This window comes from Crinia signifera, chromosome 1 (genome assembly GCF_055691185.1).
Source record: "Crinia signifera chromosome 1, ASM5569118v1, whole genome shotgun sequence".
Taxonomy (NCBI): domain Eukaryota; kingdom Metazoa; phylum Chordata; class Amphibia; order Anura; family Myobatrachidae; genus Crinia; species Crinia signifera.
In genome coordinates, this window is record NC_139217.1 from 172146188 (window position 1) to 172165529 (window position 19342).

General features: G+C 44.7%; 1 protein-coding gene across 1 annotated transcript in view; it reads left to right on the plus strand.

Annotated features, from left to right (window-relative positions):
- The first annotated feature begins 6411 nt into the window (after nucleotides 1-6411).
- The window catches only part of ANXA3 (annexin A3), an 86462-nt gene continuing 73531 nt past the window's right edge, over nucleotides 6412-19342 (plus strand). The window contains exons 1-2 of the mRNA XM_083177116.1: nucleotides 6412-6553; nucleotides 10768-10799. Of these exons, the coding sequence (XP_083033242.1) occupies nucleotides 10785-10799 (15 nt within the window). The 5' untranslated portion in view covers nucleotides 6412-6553; nucleotides 10768-10784. The remainder of the gene's footprint in view (nucleotides 6554-10767; nucleotides 10800-19342) is intronic.

Sequence of the window (19342 nt, forward strand, 5' to 3'; positions counted from 1 at the left end):
GGGAACACCTGCGTTTTCTGTGGTACTCAAATAAAATGCTGGGTTACAGACCAAAATGGTTGCAGGCAGTCAATCACCCTGCGAACAGCCAGTGATGGCTAGACATTGCTGGCTGCTTTCACATGGATGGCTTGTGCTTGCACACAGTGTACCATGCTCATGCGTGGTCATCCAGTAATTGGCAAGGCTAATTTTTGCGTGCAGGTCTGAACTGGATGTACATGTACAGGTGACACATGGAGAGTGAAGAGACAGGTGCTCTACATAGAACTATACAGTCAAAGTGAGTACTCTGGGGCGCGGGATGCAGGAGTCCGTTTAACTGATCATGGGTGAGGGGGGGGGGGGTGAGGGTGAGGGTGCCAGAGCTGGCATAACCTTATTGCGTGGAATGTAACCCCTGAGGCAATAGCATAAAAACCCTGACAAGGTGCCATGTAACCCCTGTCAACGAGCTTGTAGGTGTGTGATATAATATGTAATAGGCATTATGGTGCGTGTTATTATTATTATTTTTAATCTCTCTCTCCCACCCTGCGTTTCTCTCTCTTACCCTGCATTCCTATCTCTCACCCTGCCTCCCTCTCTCCCATCCTGCCTCCCTCTCTCCCTGTGTCCCTCTCACCCTGCGTTCCCCCTCTAACCCTGCGTCCTCTCCCACCCTGCGTCCCCCCCTCTCAGCCTGTGTCCTCTCCCAGCCTGCACCCTCTCTCACCTTGCATCCCTCTCTCAACCTACATCCTCATCCCTCTCACCCTGCACCCTCCTCTCTGCCTGCACCCTCCCCTCTCTGCCTGCATCCTCCCCTCTCCCCCTGCATCCTCTCTAAACCTACACCCCCTTCTCAGCCTGCTTGCTCGTCTCTCACCCTGCGTCTCTCTCTATCACCTTGCAACCCCCATCTCACCCAGTGCAACTGCCCCCCTCAGTCTTTCCTCCACTATGTGCCCTCCCTCTCATCCATAGTTGCCTACCCTCCTGCATTCTGCAGGAGACTCCCTGAAATAGGAGCAATCTCCCTCTCTCCCTGAAAAGTCTAGAGATCTCCCTCATTTCTTCTAACCCACCTTATGCAGCTGTTACCTTTTTGAGGACAAAAAGAAATCAGAGTTATATACAATCAAGTGGGATTTACACTTGGAATTTATTACATATGTTTCACATTTATTATCACGTATGTTGTGCTGAGAGAGAAGAAACTAAATATAATAGCAAATATTCGCAAACAAATAATCCAATATTGCAGGCAGCACTGTTATTATTAGAGACAGGATTATATGCAACAAAAAAAGCTTGAAATATGCATGCAAATATGCATGAAAAATACTTAAAATATGCATGAAAATCTTCAAAATCTTCAAAATAAAAAATACAAAATATATAGTAATTTATGGTTTTTTATTTAAATCAGCATACAATTAGTAAGCAGTATATGACCAGCAGTAAAATATATATTTATAATGCCCCCAGCAGTAAAATGGATATAATACCCCCAGCAGTAAAATGGATATAATGCCCCCAGCAGAAAAATGGATATAATGCCCCCAGCAGTAAAATGGATATAATGCCCCCAGCAGATACATTTATATAATGCCCCCAGCAGATAAATGGATATAATGCCCCAGCAGATAAAAGGATATAATGCCCCCAGCAGATAAATTGATATAATGCCCCCAGCAGATAAATTGATATCATGCCCTCAGCAGATAAATTGATATAATGCCCCCAGCAGATAAACGGATATAATGCCCCCAGCAGATAAATTGATATAATGCCCCCAGCAGATAAATGGATATAATGCCCCCAGCAGATAAAGGGATATAATGCCCCTAGCAGATAAATTGATTTAATGCCCCCAGCAGATAAATTGATATAATGCCCCCAGCAGATAAATTGATATAATGCCCCCAGCAGATAAATTGATATAATGCCCCCAGCAGATAAATTGATATAATGCCCCCAGCAGATAAATTGATATAATGCCCCCAGCAGATAAATTGATATAATACCCCCAGCAGATAAATTGATATAATGCCCCAGCAGATAAATTGATATAATGCCCCCAGCAGATAAAGGGATATAATGCCCCCAGCAGATAAATTGATATAATGCCCCCAGCAGATAAATTGATATAATGCCCCCAGCAGATAAACGGATATAATGCCCCCAGCAGATAAATGGATATAATGCCCCCAGCAGATAAAGGGATATAATGCCCCCAGCAGATAAATGGATATAATGCCCCCAGCAGATAAATGGATATAATGCCCCCAGCAGATAAAGGGATATAATGCCCCCAGCAGATAAAGGGATATAATGCCCCCAGCAGATAAATTGATATAATGCCCCCAGCAGATAAATTGATATAATGCCCCCAGCAGATAAATTGATATAATAACCCCAGCAGATAAATTGATATAATGCCCCAGCAGATAAATTGATATACAGTAATGCCCCAGCAGATAAATTGATATAATGCCCCCAGCAGTGACACAAATACTCTACTGCACTGTAAGTGCCAGTAACACTCACCGTTGGCCCACTCTCACTCTTGTGTGGTTGAGAACACTGAGAACACTAGTGTACACGGCTCCGGCTTCCAGCACCCGGCTTCCAGCACCCGCACGGCGCGCAATGCTTTCCTGCATGTCAGCAGAGGCGGGCAGCCTGTCAGCGCGGCGGGTGTGGGATGTAGCTGGAAGAGCTTACACACTGCACTGTTTAGCAGCTTATCAGCTCTTCCACCCACATCCCACCCCCCGCCGCGCTGACATGCCGCTCGCTCAATCCTTTCCTCTGATGGGCGCTTCTGTCAGCCTATCAGAGGACTCGGCTTACAGATAGCAGAAAAACGGGCAGGAAGCTAGGGTAAATGCTAGGGGAATGGAGCCGACGCTCAGCGTTCCACCGGCAAACCTGTCAAAATATGCACAATCAGGACATTTAGGTGAAATATGCAATTACTACAGAAAATCAGACAAATATGCAAATGCATATGCTAGGGTTACCACCTTTGTGTTGAGAGATTCCCGGACAGTGACTCGCCCCTTGACACCCCCCCAGCCCACCCATTGACCCGCCCCCAGCCCCGCCCCTTGACCCGCCTTATTATTATTTTTTACATTTGCTTCAAATCTATTCTTGATTTCACACACAGTAATACCACATACACGTTACGTCACACACACTGTAATGCCCATTACATGTTATGCCACACACTGATGCCCATTATATATTATGGCACACACTGTGAGGCCCATTACACGTTATGCCATGAGTGGACAATTTTTTTAAAAAACAGGGAGAAGATGGACAGTGCGCGCCGAAGGCGCGCACCAAAAATTTGCCCCATAATGCCTATTACACGTCACACATCCATATTATACCACATGCCATAGTGCCTATTACACATTATGCCAGGGCTCAACAATTTTTCCATAAAAGAAGGACAACAGTGACCGTGCGCACCAGAGGCCATGATGACCATTACAAGTTATGCCAGGGCTTAACAATTTTTTAAACCTATGGATAACACCGTAATGCTTGTTACAAGTCCCACACCCATTACATATTATACCACATGCCATGATACCCATTACATGTTATGCGACACACCGCAATGCCCAATTTATATTATGCAACATGCCATAATGCCCATTACACGTTATACCAAACACTGTAATTCCCATTCCACATTATGCCACACACTGTAATGCCCATTACATATAATACCACATGCCGTAATGCCTATTACATATTATGCCACATAAGTGCCGCTTACCTACATGCTTGCTGCTACGGGTTTCATGCTCTATGCCAGGGGTTGCATGCTCTATCAGTCAGGTCAGCAGGAGCAGAAGAGAGGGTCCCTGTTGAGGGCAAGAGGGGACCCTAGGGCCTGCTAAGGCAGGGGGGCAGCCTCAGCCACAGGCAGCCCACACAGGGCTGGAGACAGCACTGGCCTGCAATACACAGTGGTTGGGCTGGGGTGTGCAGTGGAGGGTGCCTCAGTAGTCTGTCAGACAGACACTGACTGGGACTTGGGTCTCTGGGACAGCTGGTATGGTGTCAGTGCCACTCAGTCTGGACAACAGGCCAAGCATTAAAGCAGCAGGGGGCAACTTAGGGCTCCTCAGATAGCCAGTGCCAGTGTGCCACACAGCAGCAGCCATGGGGGGGGGGGGTGTCACTTTTACTGTTATTGATGGTAGGCAGTGGAAGCACACTAGAATGGCTGGACATGCAGCATCCAGCCTGATGTCAGCCAACCTTATAATTAAAATGTCGTCGGAATCCTTGACACTGACCGTGACAACTCTCTGGCACAGCTCACTGACAATGCTCCCTGACACATCTCTCTAACATTGACACTGCTCCCTGACGCTGACTGACACTGCTCCCTGACGCTGACTGACACTGCTCCCTGACGCTGACTGACACTGCTCCCTGATGCTGACTGACACTGCTCCCTGACGCTGACTGACACTGCTCCCTGACGCTGACTGACACTGCTCCCTGACACATCTCTCTAACATTGACACTGCTCCCTGACGTTGACTGACACTGCTCCCTGACGCTGACTGACACTGCTCCCTGACGCTGACTGACACTGCTCCCTGACACATCTCTCTAACATTGACACTGCTCCCTGACGCTGACTGACACTGCTCCTTGACGCTGACTGACACTGCTCCCTGACGCTGACTGACACTGCTCCCTGACGCTGACTGACACTGCTCCCTGATGCTGACTGACACTGCTCCCTGACGCTGACTGACACTGCTCCCTGACACATCTCTCTAACATTGACACTGCTCCCTGACGCTGACTGACACTGCTCCCTGACACATCTCTCTAACATTGACACTGCTCCCTGACGCTGACTGACACTGCTCCCTGATGCTGACTGACACTGCTCCCTGACGCTGACTGACAGTGCTCCCTGACACATCTCTCTAACATTGACACTGCTCCCTGACGCTGACTGACACTGCTCCCTGACGCTGACTGACACTGCTCCCTGACGCTGACTGACACTGCTCCCTGACGTTGACTGACACTGCTACCTGACGCTGACTGACACTGCTCCCTGACGCTGACTGACACTGCTACCTGACACTGACTGACACTGCACCCTGACGCTGACTAACACTGCTACCTGACGCTGACTGACACTGCTCCCTGACGCTGACTGACACTGCTACCTGACACTGACTGACACTGCTCCCTGACGCTGACTGACACTGCTACCTGACACTGACTGACACTGCTCCCTGACGCTGACTGACACTGCTACCTGACGCTGACTGACACTGCTCCCTGACACAGCTTTCTGACACTGACACTGCTCCCTGACGCTGACTGACACTGCTACCTGACGCTGACTGACACTGCTCCCTGACACAGCTTTCTGACACTGACACTGACTGATTTAAAAAAAAAAAAAAACAGAAAACTGCTTGAAAGGTAGCGGAGGCTCGAGGTCCCAGGGATGAGGTGCTGCCCCGTCAGGAGCACTGACATGGCGCTTCTTACGCAGCAGCAGCCGCAGTTACACTTACTGTTCTGTCTCATGTAACTAGCAGCGCGTCTGCTCCCACAGGCACCACACATGTCCCGCACATCTGCCTGCTACAACGCCACCCCCGCCCGGCTATTTCAAATCTCACTGTCTAGCAGCCAATCAGGATCCACCACTCCTGATTGGCTGCTGAACCGCGAGATTTGAAATAGCCGACGAGCAGACTGTCAGACAGGTCTGCACAGCGGCTATCTCTCCCCGTGTCAACACCCGGCGCATCTCCTCACCTCGGCTCGCGCGTCGCGCTCTAGTGAGTCACTAGTAGTGGCAGCGCTGTTCCCGGACATTGTATAGTCCGGGAACGCCACCCGTCCGGATTCCGGACATCTGGCTTAATTACCGGACTGTCCGGAGTAATCCCGGACGGGTGGTAACCCTAGCATATGCAAATATGCAAATGCATATAATCCGGTAATCCGGTCTCTAATTATTATCAATACTTGCTACATTTCCCAAAGTATATAGTTACTAATGTTATCTAGAAATATCTCGCAACAAGCATTTAAACACATATATGCCCATATATGGAACTGACCCCTTGGGTGGAGCATGACACACACCCTTAAAAGGGCGCTGTGCAAAATTCTACTTGCAGTCTTGCACACTTTGGAATCCATTGCTTAGGGTGTATAATACAGGTGAGAAACCTGTAAGCTAAGATGTACAGTATTTGTCATTTATAGACTACACTAGCAGATGCAGTGTAAATGCAGATTATAGCAGAAATACTACAGAGACAGCCTTTACATCACATCAAATATACCGGAGACCTCTGACTCTGAGTGTATGACGGGGAGGGACCCGTAAGAATGAGTAGGAGTGTTGCCGGCCTCCTCTCCCCTCCCAGAGGCCATGATGATTACACACAGCCGGGGGAAGTAGCTCGGGCGCGGCTTGTGTGCTTGTGCTACACTTTCTTTCCTCCTGTCCCGGCCGCTATTGCAGACACAGACGGCTGCTGCCCTCCCGCTGGTGAGTGATACACAGAGGATGCTGCAGCCCGGGTACTTGCCATCTTCTCCCTATGATGGGGCAATAACACTGTAGTAACCGCTATATACTGTATATGGATAAGCTGTAGTGGCGGGTGGTGAGAGAGGGGCATTACCCGGTACTGTTACTGTTCTGACGAAGACTTTCATTAGATGTATATTAGGTGGTTATTGATAGCTGACAGGCAGCCAAGGTGTTCTGCAGCAGCTGTGGTGTTTTAATATCAATGTCTATTCAGAAACGAATTTTCCTGACTGATTTGCTGATGAATTCCTGCCGTCACCCCATGGATTGCATTAATGTTACAGATTACACAGATGTGGGTGTCACTTAACATCCTGTTGGCTCATTGCTAGTTACAACCCAACACTTGCATCCTTGTGACAAACTCTGGTCTCTGTAAAACAACTTTCTTTTCTGTTTCAGATGATGTACTGTATGTAAGGACCCTCCCCAGGTTTTGGCTGTCTAGAATACATGCTATGTCTTCTCCCCATAAAAGTTTTCTAGTGGAATTTGTGTGATGCTACATAAGTAAATGTCTACAAATAACAGAAACCTTAGCTTGGCATTTGGGGAGACGGGATATCCGATAGGAAAACCTTTTTCATTGCTCACGTTCCATAGTGGTGTAATCACACTTTTCAGTTTTCTCCAGAGATAACCTGCAGTGTGGGAGCACAGATATTTCTGGCATAACTTGGTGATGATCAGTTTAATTTTTATTAAACCACAGCGTGAACAGCGCTGGACAGTGGGGGATACAGAGCGCACATAAAACCTACGGGCCCTGCTTATGGGCGCTTACATTCTAGTGTGAAAAGGCAGAGCTAAGCAAAGTGACTCATACTGTAGCTGAGATTGCCTTGCCAGTTAGGGTGTAGTGCAGGGGCATTCAACATGTGGCCCTCCAGCTGCTTTGGAACTATACATCCCAGAATGCCCTTCCTCAGTTTTGCTACCATGCAGGGATGCCTAGATACACTGCAGCTTAATGGGCATACAGTATGTTGAATATTTGTGGAGTAGTGTGAAGGGCAGTGGTTCCCAAACTGTGTGCCGTGGCACCCTGCGGTGCCTCAGGAGACTTGCAGGGGTGCCCTGGGCAGGTAGTCTAGGACAAATTCAAATTATTTGTGATCAATGTAACAGGCAAAACCAGTGCTTGTGGCTGCCAATCATAACATATGTGGACAAACAGTAGCAAGTCCTGTCCCTCACAGCATTACTGACCCTAAGCATCACACATAAAAAACTATTTACTTTATTTAATATTGTTTTGGGAATTACTCAATAAGAAAACATTCAGCCTCGGGGTGCCGTGAGCATTTTTTTGATGCTCTAGGGCGCCTTGATTCAAAAAAGTTTAGGAACCACTGGGATAGGGTGTGGATCATTGGATAAACCGCAACTAGGTCGACAGGGTCATTAGGTCGACATGGGTAAGGTTGACAGTCAAAAGGTCGACATGGGGTTTTTCACTTTTTTTTGGTGTCGCATTTTGACACAGTCAACATGGACACTGAAACGTATAACTGCGTCCCCTCGCATGGCTTGCTACTTTCGCCATGCTTCGGGCACACTATTGTATTCTCCCACCACACCCTAGTGCAGGGCTGGGCAACACCGGCACTCCAGATGTTGATGAACTACACATCCCAGCATGCCTTGCATCAGTTTCAGCATGGCCACATAGCAAAACTAATGCAAAGCATCCTGGGATGTGTAGTTCACTAACATCTGGAGGGCCGGTGTTGCCCAGCCCTGCCCTAGTGGATGGTAGGGCATTAAATAATGCCTGACGGCACATGTCGGTTTAAAAAAAAAAAAAAATGAAAAACCCATGTCTACTTTCTGACTGTCAACCTTCCCCAAGGGTGGCTGGCCTGGTAGAAAGTCAGCTGATAGGCCATAGCTGCCTACAAATGTAATATACCTATACCTACCCTTAGGCAGTGGTATCTATTGAAGGTGTTGCCTATTGGGTCCAAGCTCCAGAAATATTCACTGTCCAGAGCTTAGCAAATGGGAATTGTGATAAACTCTGAAACAGCATTTTTTATGTTGCTGCCCAGAGTGAGTTCTGATTAAAGTGCGGTTATGGGGCCCATAGACCAGCAAAGTTCGGGACAATTCCCTGGTCGTCCAATGCCAGATTTTGATTGGGAAAATCCGGCATTTTAGTAATCCAACAAATTATCAGGATTGGTTTATCGGCTGGATTTTGCCATTACCCCATAAATCAACTCATCAGTGCAGCAGACAATGTGTGCATCTCTGAGGTGGTAGTGTCAGTGGCAACATCATTAAAAATACCTACTTTAATATTTTACCCCATTTTTTTTTTTTTATCATACTGTCAAATAAGAAAGGCACAAAGGACCACTTACTATGTAATGTTAGATCATTTTATGAAGAGGGGTTTTTGTGTTGCACAATTAGCAGCAGCTGGCACAGTGTAGTCACTCTCAGCGTGCCAGCGCTTGCTGAATAATAACCTCATTTAAAAGGTTTTTTAATCAATAAAAAATAGACAATATAAACCTCATTTAAAAGGTTTTTTAATCAATAAAAAATAGACAATATAAACACTATTAGTGTGTACCACAAATAATTAAGAATAAACATTGAAACACAAAAAAAAAAAAAAAAAACTATTAAAATAGAGCTGCATTTGCTATGGAGTAATACAGTTTCAATTGGATAATTGTTAGTTCTGCTGATATTACCAATCCATGTGTGCACTGGCTGATGGAGTTTGGAGAGGATGGGAAGAGATGTATGTCCCACATACTGTATATTGCCTCTGTTATACTCCTTTTTCCTGAAGCTTGATGGTATCTGAAGCTTTAGAATCCTAGAGATTTGTAATCCACTTGTGCTGGTTAACTAGCGACAGGGCAGTAGTCCCACATGCAAGGTCCAGTGAATTGTGGTTCTTTTCAGGATGAACAGCCAATGGAAGGTTATATCAGATAAAAATTGCCAGTTGATGGTATATAATAGCGCTCAACGCGTTTCCCTGGATCTAGTACTTTGGCTTCCTCAGAGTTTATGTATCCAACAAATAGTATTTGTTACCGGTATGTCTACCTCTTTATTTTCAAAGTCCATGGGCCTTAGCTAGCTGATTGAGCATTCATTCTGACATGGTGCCCTGTGACGTGTTGGTGAGGGCTAGTTCTTCTGATACAGTGAACATTGAGACTCTATTGACAACTTTATAGTAAATAGTTTCAGGTGTACACTGATGATCATTAACAAAGATATAAATGTTGCTAAGAATGGGATGTATAAAGGAAAGGTAATTATCCGATATGATGGGAAATATATTTATTAAAACGGATATAAAAAAGATAACAAACGTAGTTACCCGGGATATGGGAGTGATAACAGATGAATAAGCCCCCCCCCCCCAAAAAAAAAAATTGAAGACAGTGGATGGGATATAAATAATAGTTTTTACCAAATGGAAGTTGTTGCGGTGGGCATTTTCAGTAAAATATGCGGCGGTCCTGGGCTGGACAGCTCGGCACCGCTGCAACAGGCTTGGTCCAGTAAAGGTGAAGGATTAGTGTCCCATCTGTAGTCAATGTGTTTCGGAAGATTAGGAGTTATTCAGACTTGATGACTGGTGGGCGATTTGCAGGGACCTGCGATCAGGTAGGCACCACCCAGGCACAGTAAAAATCCACCCTGTGCAAGTCTGTGTATGACTTTTGAAAATATTGCTGATCACCAGCCAGCTGCAAATCCGTACGCAACTCACTCACCATGTAAATGATTTTTTCAGTCTGTGCAAGCTCAATACTCTGAGCCAGTTACAGGTGGATCAAGTAACAATATCGTAATTAGAAGGGAAAGTTTGATCAAGGCCGGAGCTGACCTCACACGCCCTCCCTGAAAACACTTGGGCACTCCTGCGTTTTATGACGCTTCCTGAAAAATTTTGGTTTCCACCCACAAAGGGTTTCCACCTTACAGGAGTAAGTCAGGTTTCAAGGGTATTGTGACAAAAGTAATTTTTGTTGCTGTTTGGCCTCGCACATGCGTACTACAATAAATACATGTGCAATCATTCAATAATCAATCTGTTCTGATTTAACCCTCACAGATTTACATTTTATATACTGCGGTTTTTGCTGTTGCATTTTTTGTGACTCAATGTAATTAAATTTTTATCTTTTTCATAGATTCTCGCTAAAGCAGCATGGCACTTGTATGGGTAAGTATAACTGCAAACTGAAACAGGAATGGGTACTTATGTATTATCTGGGCTCCCATGTTAAATGCACCCCATTTTTTCATACCCCTACTATCCAAATACGCATGGAGTTGATTTTATATAGTGTGGCGAGCGCAGCGAGCCACCGTGCCCGAAGCGTGGCGAGCGCATGCGGTCTCATAAGAAAAACGGGAGCCCAGATATTACATAAGTACCCAGGAATGTTCTCTTGTTCTTAGGCACATTGGCAAAATTTTGGTTTTAATGAGTGAGTCGTCCCCCCCCCCCCAGTAAATGTTTTTCTTTGTTGATTAGTCGTGCTTGAGATCTCTGTCCCTAAGGCTGTAGACACTAATTGTAAAACGGTTAGCATTACCGCACCCACAAAATACAAAATATAGGCCATGATTCAATAGTGGGTGGAAGGGGGCAAATTCAGCCCTGTTCCAATGTCTGGGGGTCCAATGTCTGGGGGTCTGCACATGTGCAAACCTCAGCAACAAATGATTTCTGTGAGTTACACACTCCTTAGGCTGTTTGTTGCAGGGAGGGAGGGGCAAACAGGAGCGGTGACGTCGCTGGACAATGGAAACACCCAGCATTTTACTTGAGGTCTCTGGTGCTCGGTAAGCAGTGGTTCAGCAAACCTGGATCAGAGCCATGGGGTCTGTTACTCGTCCACATGCAATGCTGCGAATTTCGCACGTTGCGTGTGGATAAAACGCCACCTGCCCCCTTTTGCTCGCCAACTTCCCCACGTGGCTGGAAATGGATGTTTTGCATTAACATAGTGTAATGGTTAGCATTACTGCCTTACAGAGCTGAGGTCATGGGTTTGATTCCCACCATGGCTCTAACTGTGCGATCGTTTGTGCTGGGTACACACTAGTATTGGTTTTTGAAGAGGAGCAATTTTTATTTATTTATTCTTTCTGTGGCACACCTTAAGTATATTTAATAAATAAAATCTTTTATTATAATTTTATAACAACCAAGGACATAAGTAGTGTACTCACAACTATCATATACTGTAAATTTTCTAATGTTGGATTAAATGTTTGCCAGCCAACCTAGCATATGTCATGAAAAAGATGCTGTACTTCCAAGGAATCGCGCATCACTGAGCTGATTGCATAGTAAATACTGTCCTTCAAGGGAATTGCACATCAGTAAGATGATTAGACAGATAAATGGTTATCATAAATTTATAAACAACATGTACTTAATCACAGTGCTGGATTGAGTGCTTCTCATCCAGTGTTAGATATTGCTGTGAAGTCACTAGTCATGTCTTGTAGGTAGATCGTGAATAAGTAAACTAGTTAGGCAATATATACAAGTAAAGATAATGGTATAAGCCAGTCATTGGTATAATTTTTATATTGCCAGCGAAAGAATATTTTCTGAAATATTGTGTGGTTTCAACAACTGTAGCACTGTATAGTTTCAAAAGTATGAACGCATATATCACATCATTACAGATGGTGTATTCAGTATATGTGCAGTGAGCGGGGTTTGTACGGCGAGGATGTCTTCTTTTTGGTGAGGAAAAAGTATCCTTGCCGTATTCAATGTTTGGGAAAAATACTCGCTGTCAGAGGATGGCGAGGATCCCCTTAAACGGCGAGGTTTGCTGTAAATGCAGCGAGCCTTGCCGCTTTGACCACACTCGCTGTTTCCATCTCGCCTCAGGGAACAGGCGAAGTGGAAACGTCAAGTGAAGGGGAGGTCCGTATTGCTCGCCGTCAGGATCTTGCCGACTGCATTAAATATACCTACATAGTGGCATTTTCTAAATCCTAATTGACACCGTTGCAGCCTCTATCAATAATATTTATACACAATGGGTAGATGAATTGTCTGGTAAAGTGGAAGGTGATAACGCACCAACCAATCAACTCCTACCAACCAATCAAGTCTTTCACCAATCACACCAACCTATCACCTTCCACTTTATCACTTTACCAGGCTAAATACCTCTGCACCAATGTGACCAATAATGTAGCATATCTAAAGGAAAAGCATGAAATTAAAGTTTGAATATATCTGCTGTGTGGGTGGTGGATTGCTGCTGTGCAAATATCTGAAAATGTTCAGCGAATATAAGTATGAGCACATTAACTCACCGAATCCGACAGATTTAGTACTGTAGTGAGATATAGTCAGAGAAATGTCTAAAAACTGCTATTTCACCTCATGCATCGTCCAGTGCAGAGGAGGAGTAAATTAATGAATTCGGGGTGTGGACATTGTATAAGGACACAGCAGCGGCTTCTGCTGACGGCACTGGCAGATGAGTACAATCTTGCAGTACAGCCAAGAATGGGGGGTTAAAAGGAGAAGGCTTATACTTTGAGTGTCAAGGTTAAGATCCAGTTGCTACTGAGGAATCCAGAGGTCCCACTGTGTGCACAACAGGGGCCACAGCTACCTGACTGTACCATTTTGCCCAGCTATGGCTTTTTCAAGGGTGACGGTTGGCGGGAATGCAGGGTTCAAATGCCCAGTGTGTCAAATCATAAGATATCAGTCTTGTATTAGGGGTAAAGGTTACTCACGGTGTCATATGGTGAATTTACATTTACTGCAGGTGCCATTTAGCCTACGGAAATGAACTCTTATTGAAGTTTAATATCTGCGACGTTCAGAGGAAGGAGATATATTCAAAACTGTGGTTGCTGAGATGCAAATCTTTAGGAGCATGTGATGGATAGAATCATACACTGCTCAAAAAAAAAAAAAAAAAAAAGGGAACACTACAGTAACCTAACACATCCTAGATCTGAATGAATGAAATATTATCATTAAATACTTTGTTCTTTACATAGTTGAATGTGCTGACAACAAAATCACACAAAAATGATCAATGGAAATCAAATTTATTAACCCATGGAGGTCTGAATTTGGAGTCATCCTCAAAATGAAAGTGAAAAAACACACTACAGGCTGATCCAACTTTGATGTAATGTCCTTTAAAACACGTCAAAATGAGGCTCAGTAGTGTGTGTGGGTTCCACGTGCCTGTATGACCTCCCTACAATGCCCGGGCATGCTCCTGATGAGGTGGCGGGTGGTCTCCTGAGGGATCTCCTCCCAGACCTGGACTAAAACATCACCCAACTCCTGGACAGTCTGTGGTGAAATGTGGCGTTAGTGGATGAAGCGAGACATGATGTCCCAGATGTGCTCAATTAGATTCAGGTCTGTGGAACGGGTGGGCCAGTCCATAGCATCAATGCCTTGGTCTTGCAGGAACTGCTGACACACTCCAGCCACATGAGGTCTATCATTGTCTTGCATTAGGAGGAACCCAGGGTCAACCGCACCAGCATATGGTCTCACAAGGGTTCTGAAGATCACATCTCAGTACCTAATGGCAGTCAGGCTACCTCTGGTGAGCACATGGAGGGCTGTGCGGCCCCCCAAAGAAATGCCATTATTGACCCACTACCAAACCAGTCATGCTGGAGGATGTTGCAGGCAGCAATACATTCTCCTTGGCGTATCCAGACACTGTCATGTGCTCAGTGCGAATCTGCTTTCATCTGTGAAGAGCACAGGGCGCCAGTCGCAAATTTGGCAATCTTGGTGTTCTCTGGCGAATGCCAAACTTCCTGCACGGTGTTGGGCTGTAAGCACATCCCCCACCTGTGGATATTGGGCCCTCATACCACCCTCATAAAATGTGTTTGAGTAGACACATGCACATTTGTGGCCTGCTGGAGGTCATTTTGCAGGGCTCTGGCAGTTCTCCCCCTTTTCCTCCTTGCACAAAGGCGGAGGTAGCGGTCCTGCTGCTGGGCTGTTGGCCTCCTCAACGTCTTCTGATGTACTGGCCTGTCTCATGGTAGAACCTCCATGCTCTGGACACTACGCTAACAGACACAGCTGACTTTATTGCCCACTCGCATTGATGTGCCATCCTGTATGAGTTGCACTACCTAAACCACTTGTGTGGGTTTTAGACTGTCTCATGCTACCCTAGAGTGAAAGCACCACCAGCTTTCAAAAGTGACAAAAACATCAGCCAGAAAGCATAGGAGCTGAGAAGTGGTCTGTGGTTACCACCTGCAGAACAACTCCTTTATTGGGGTGGTCTTGCAAATTGCCTATCATTTCCACCTGTTGTCTATTCCATTTGCACAACAGGATGTGAAATTGATTGTCAATCAGTGTTGCTTCCTAAGTGGACAGTTTGATTTCACAGAAGTGTGATTGACTTGGAGTTACATTGTGTTGTTTAAGTGTTCCCTTTATGGGGCCCTTCATATCTCGGAGTCCCGTCACACTTGACCTCCGCCCCTTTCGCCGGCCCTGAGAAACCTAATGTGAGTTGTTAGGCTGCTCTAAAAGCCAAGGTTCCAGATCTAAAATGTAATACAGGCTGATACAATCTAACAAAAGGTTTGCACGATATATGACCACTGCTCATAGACAATTATTCAGCCTTCCAGTTTTACAAAGGTAATAATGTCATAATACTGCAATGACCTGGAGATCACATGTGGCCTGCATCCAATGGTGATAATAAACAGAAAAAGATTGTCATTTCTCTTATGCCTGTATACAATAATAAATCTGGAAACATTGTAGGGGTTTTTCCTACCACCCTCTCAAAGTCTGAAAATAAAAAAGGTTTGTCATGCATTAATCGAGATTTCTATTCAATGGCACAGGCCGTAATTTAAATAGCCATAAGTTATGGGTTTTATGGGAATAGACCTATTCCATTGCAGTGATCCTAGCTATACTGTGTATGGATTGATGGTATTTTTTAGGGATGGGGTTTATGCCCGAATGAAGGCCGAAAACATGACTAGTGAGGACTATAGGTAACCGAATCACTTGGGGATCGTTTCTCTGGTTCAGCCATCATGTGGTTCATTTGCTATGTGGCCATGCTGAAACTGATGCAAGGCATGCTGGGATGTGTAGTTCATCAACATCTGGAGGGCCGCAATTGCCCAGCCCTGTGTTAGAGGGATGTCCTACGATCTCTCCAAGAATACACCATAGCCTATAAACTTGTTAAGGTCTTTAGGTGTCAAAAGTTTTCTATTCAGATCTCTTCCTCTAATGCCCAATTGGATTTTCTCACGGCCATATGCTCTGAGATTATGGTGTCCACCTTGATGTGTGATATAAAAATATTTGGCCACTGAAGTCAGTTTCTTCAACCTGAATATATCCTTTGCCGTATTCCTGATGTTCCCAATTGCTACAGTATGCAGTTTTTAAGAGGTCTAGCTGTCATACCCACATATATTTTACCACAGTTGCATTCAAGGCAATAAATAACTCCTGAAGTGTTGCAGATGAAGTACTGTTGTAGTTCTGATTGTACACTATATCGATGCGTGACTGTTTTTTTTTTTCTTCTCATATGTGTACAGACTTTACAAGGACAACATGGGAAGGTGGCCTTTGCCTTCGGCATGTTTTATTAAACACTTGCAACCTTTTATACAAAAATATATAAATATATACACATACATATAAATAACAGAAAATTAACTGAAACATACATAAGAATATAAACCATAAATTGCCTTGGGTACTTACATAGAGGCTTTGTACCAACATTTTTCTTATGTTAAGGGCCATACACACTGGACAGCGATGATCCCGTTTATCGCTGCGGGGAAAGCCGCTCAGTGCATACACACTGAGCGGCTTTCCCCCTGCCCGGCGCCGACGGAGGGGGGGGAGGATGGCGTTGCATAGCGGAGCGCTATGCAAAGCCACTCATCTGCTGGTATAACCTCCTGTTTTGAGCGACTTTCAGCTCAAAGTTGCCCAGTGTGTATCGGCCTTTAGTTTTACTTTCTACAGTTCATGGATATTTTTTTTTGCAAACTCTGTCCAAGGTCCTCAGTATACTTCTGTAGCTCTATTTCCACTGACTGCAGTAGTTATTACAAACCTAATGATGTTGGAGGTACCATACCACCTGTTGATCTTTAGAATGTGTTTAAGAATACTGCAGCACACGTTTGAAACTGACAGTTATTAATGAGTTCACCTGTGCACCAGCTAGGTGATGTGGAAAACGTGAGCTGTTAGTAGGATAAGTTTGACCAGCACTGGTCTAGTGTTGCAGACAATGCGCACTTCTAAGTGTCATCAGCAACCTCTTCCCTCCTCCCTGTCGCTAGCAAGAGCCATGCAGCCGAAGGCAAGTATGTATGCAATTGCAGATCCCAGATCCCATTGCCCTCAGTGTTGTGCTGAGTACACATGGGCTAATGTTGATAGTTTTTACTGGTTAAGTACAATTGGATTGTCTGACAAAATGTACAGTATGGCCGGCTTAAGTAATGGTGCTTTTGGTTACTTCATGGTCCTGTCACCTCTTTCACCGTGGTCATCTTCTAACTGCTTTTACCAATCAGAAACCACTGTTTAGGAGGTTTAAAACTGAGTGAGGAACAGCCAAGCTCTGCTACAAAGGCGAGGTTGTGGAAGACCATTTCATGTCACAAGCCATACCATGGCAAGACTGAGCACAGCAACAAGACACAAGGTACTTGTACTGCATCACCAAGGGTTCTCCCAGGCAACAATTTCAAAGAATACTGGTGTTTTTAAATTGTGCGGTTCAAGCGCTTTTGAAGAAGCTGAAAGAAACAGGCAAAGTTGGGAACTGTAGATGGAGTGGGCATCGAAAAAGACTTCAGATGAAAAACAACACATGCTTACTGCCTTTCTAAGTCAGAAGATGTCCAGCAATGCCATCAGCCCAAAACTGGCAGCAACCAGTGGTATCCAGGTACACCCATCTACTGTTTGGAGAAGTCTGTCCAGAAGTGGTCTTCATGGAAGATTTTCAGCCAAAAAGCATTATCTTTGACATGGAAGCAAGGCCAAACTATGTGCAAAAATATAGGATCTGGGGGGTAGAAAAATGGCAGCAGATGTTCTGGACAGATGAGTCAAATTTTGAAATATTTGGCTTTAAACAGGAAGCACTTTGCATAGCAAAGGGCTAGAAAGTGATAAAGTAATGAGTGTCTGCAGGCAGCAGTGAAGCATGGTGAAGGTTTATTGAAAGTTTGGGGCTGTATTTCAGCAGATAGAGTTGGAGATTTGGTCAGAATTAATGGTGTTCTTTATGCTGATAATTACAGGCAGGTACCTATTTTTTTTTAAATTCGGTAATTTTTATTGTGATTTTTTTGAATAAACAAACAGAACACCCAAGACACAGTAAACATAGGGAGTAATAGACACAGACAAATTCCTCATATACCGAAATAAAGAAACGGTGCGTATAAAACATATGATACACAGAGTGTCAATAATAATAAAAATTAGTGTTTGAAGATCACAGTAGATCAAAGGTTATTATGTGTGGAGACAATTAAATGAAGTCGTTTCATCACAGGATATAGAAATTCCCGTTACCCAAAGGCGCCATTTGGGCTCCAGGAATAGCAGGTGTATACGTATGCGTCCACAGTAAAATACCACACTAGAGTGTAGCCAAATATCAACCTTGCGACTAACGTAGTTTGGCTTGGCAATATAGCACCCATTAAGAAGGATCAGTATACTATATGTGATATTATATAGTCAAATGTCTGGTCTAGCAGGAGAAATAGAAAATTAACATAACCCATCCAAAAACCCAAAGCAAACCACCCCTATAACCTCCCACCCCCAACTAGGCGTACCTGGATCCCTGAAAACGACCCCCCAACTAACTAAACTAAAGCAAAAATCCAAAACAAACCTCCCCATAATCCCCCACCCTGTATGACCTACCCCCAACCTAGGTATACCCAGATCCCATTAACATAACCCCTACCCTCCTAACTATGTTTCTAAAAGTATTCCATCCCACCCATCTAATAAAGAGGATATTGACCGAATGGCTAGCAGGGGCAAAGAAAATAGGATACTTTTTTTGAATATAGAGGCAACTTAAGTAAACTAAACTAAGTATACACACCCCCATGCCCCCCGCAGCGAAAGACATAGAAATGTAATCGAATATAAGCTTACGTCCCTAAAAAAAAAAAAAAAAAATGAGGAGGATATCATCTGGCAAATAACAAAAAATTACGAAATATGTAGTAAACAGCAAGAGATATCTCAGGTTATAATGTGGTGTGTATTATCAATCTGGCCATTTTTCAAAACCAGGGGAAGAGAGGTTCATAGGATCCGGGTCTTCGTCAGCAGCAACTGGAAAAGTAGGATATGTTCCACCAAAGGAGTACAAGCAATTCCAGAATGGTGTCGGATACAGTTTAGGAGAGTGGGACGGTCCCAGGCAGGCATCCATAGGGTCCGGGTCTTCGTCAGCGGCAGGTGCAAAAAGTAGGATAAGTACCACAATAGGAGTACAAGCAATGCCAAGAGGATGTCTGATACATTATAGGAGAGTGGGACGATCCCGGGCGGGCATCAGTGAATATAGAGCAGTGAAGCAGAACCAGAGCCAGGATCTTGTGGTTGCATATCACGGATTTCTAGAGAAGTAGAAGTCATATAAGATGCGCTGTCACAGCGCGTGGAAATAGTGACCTCTGGTGCTTCAG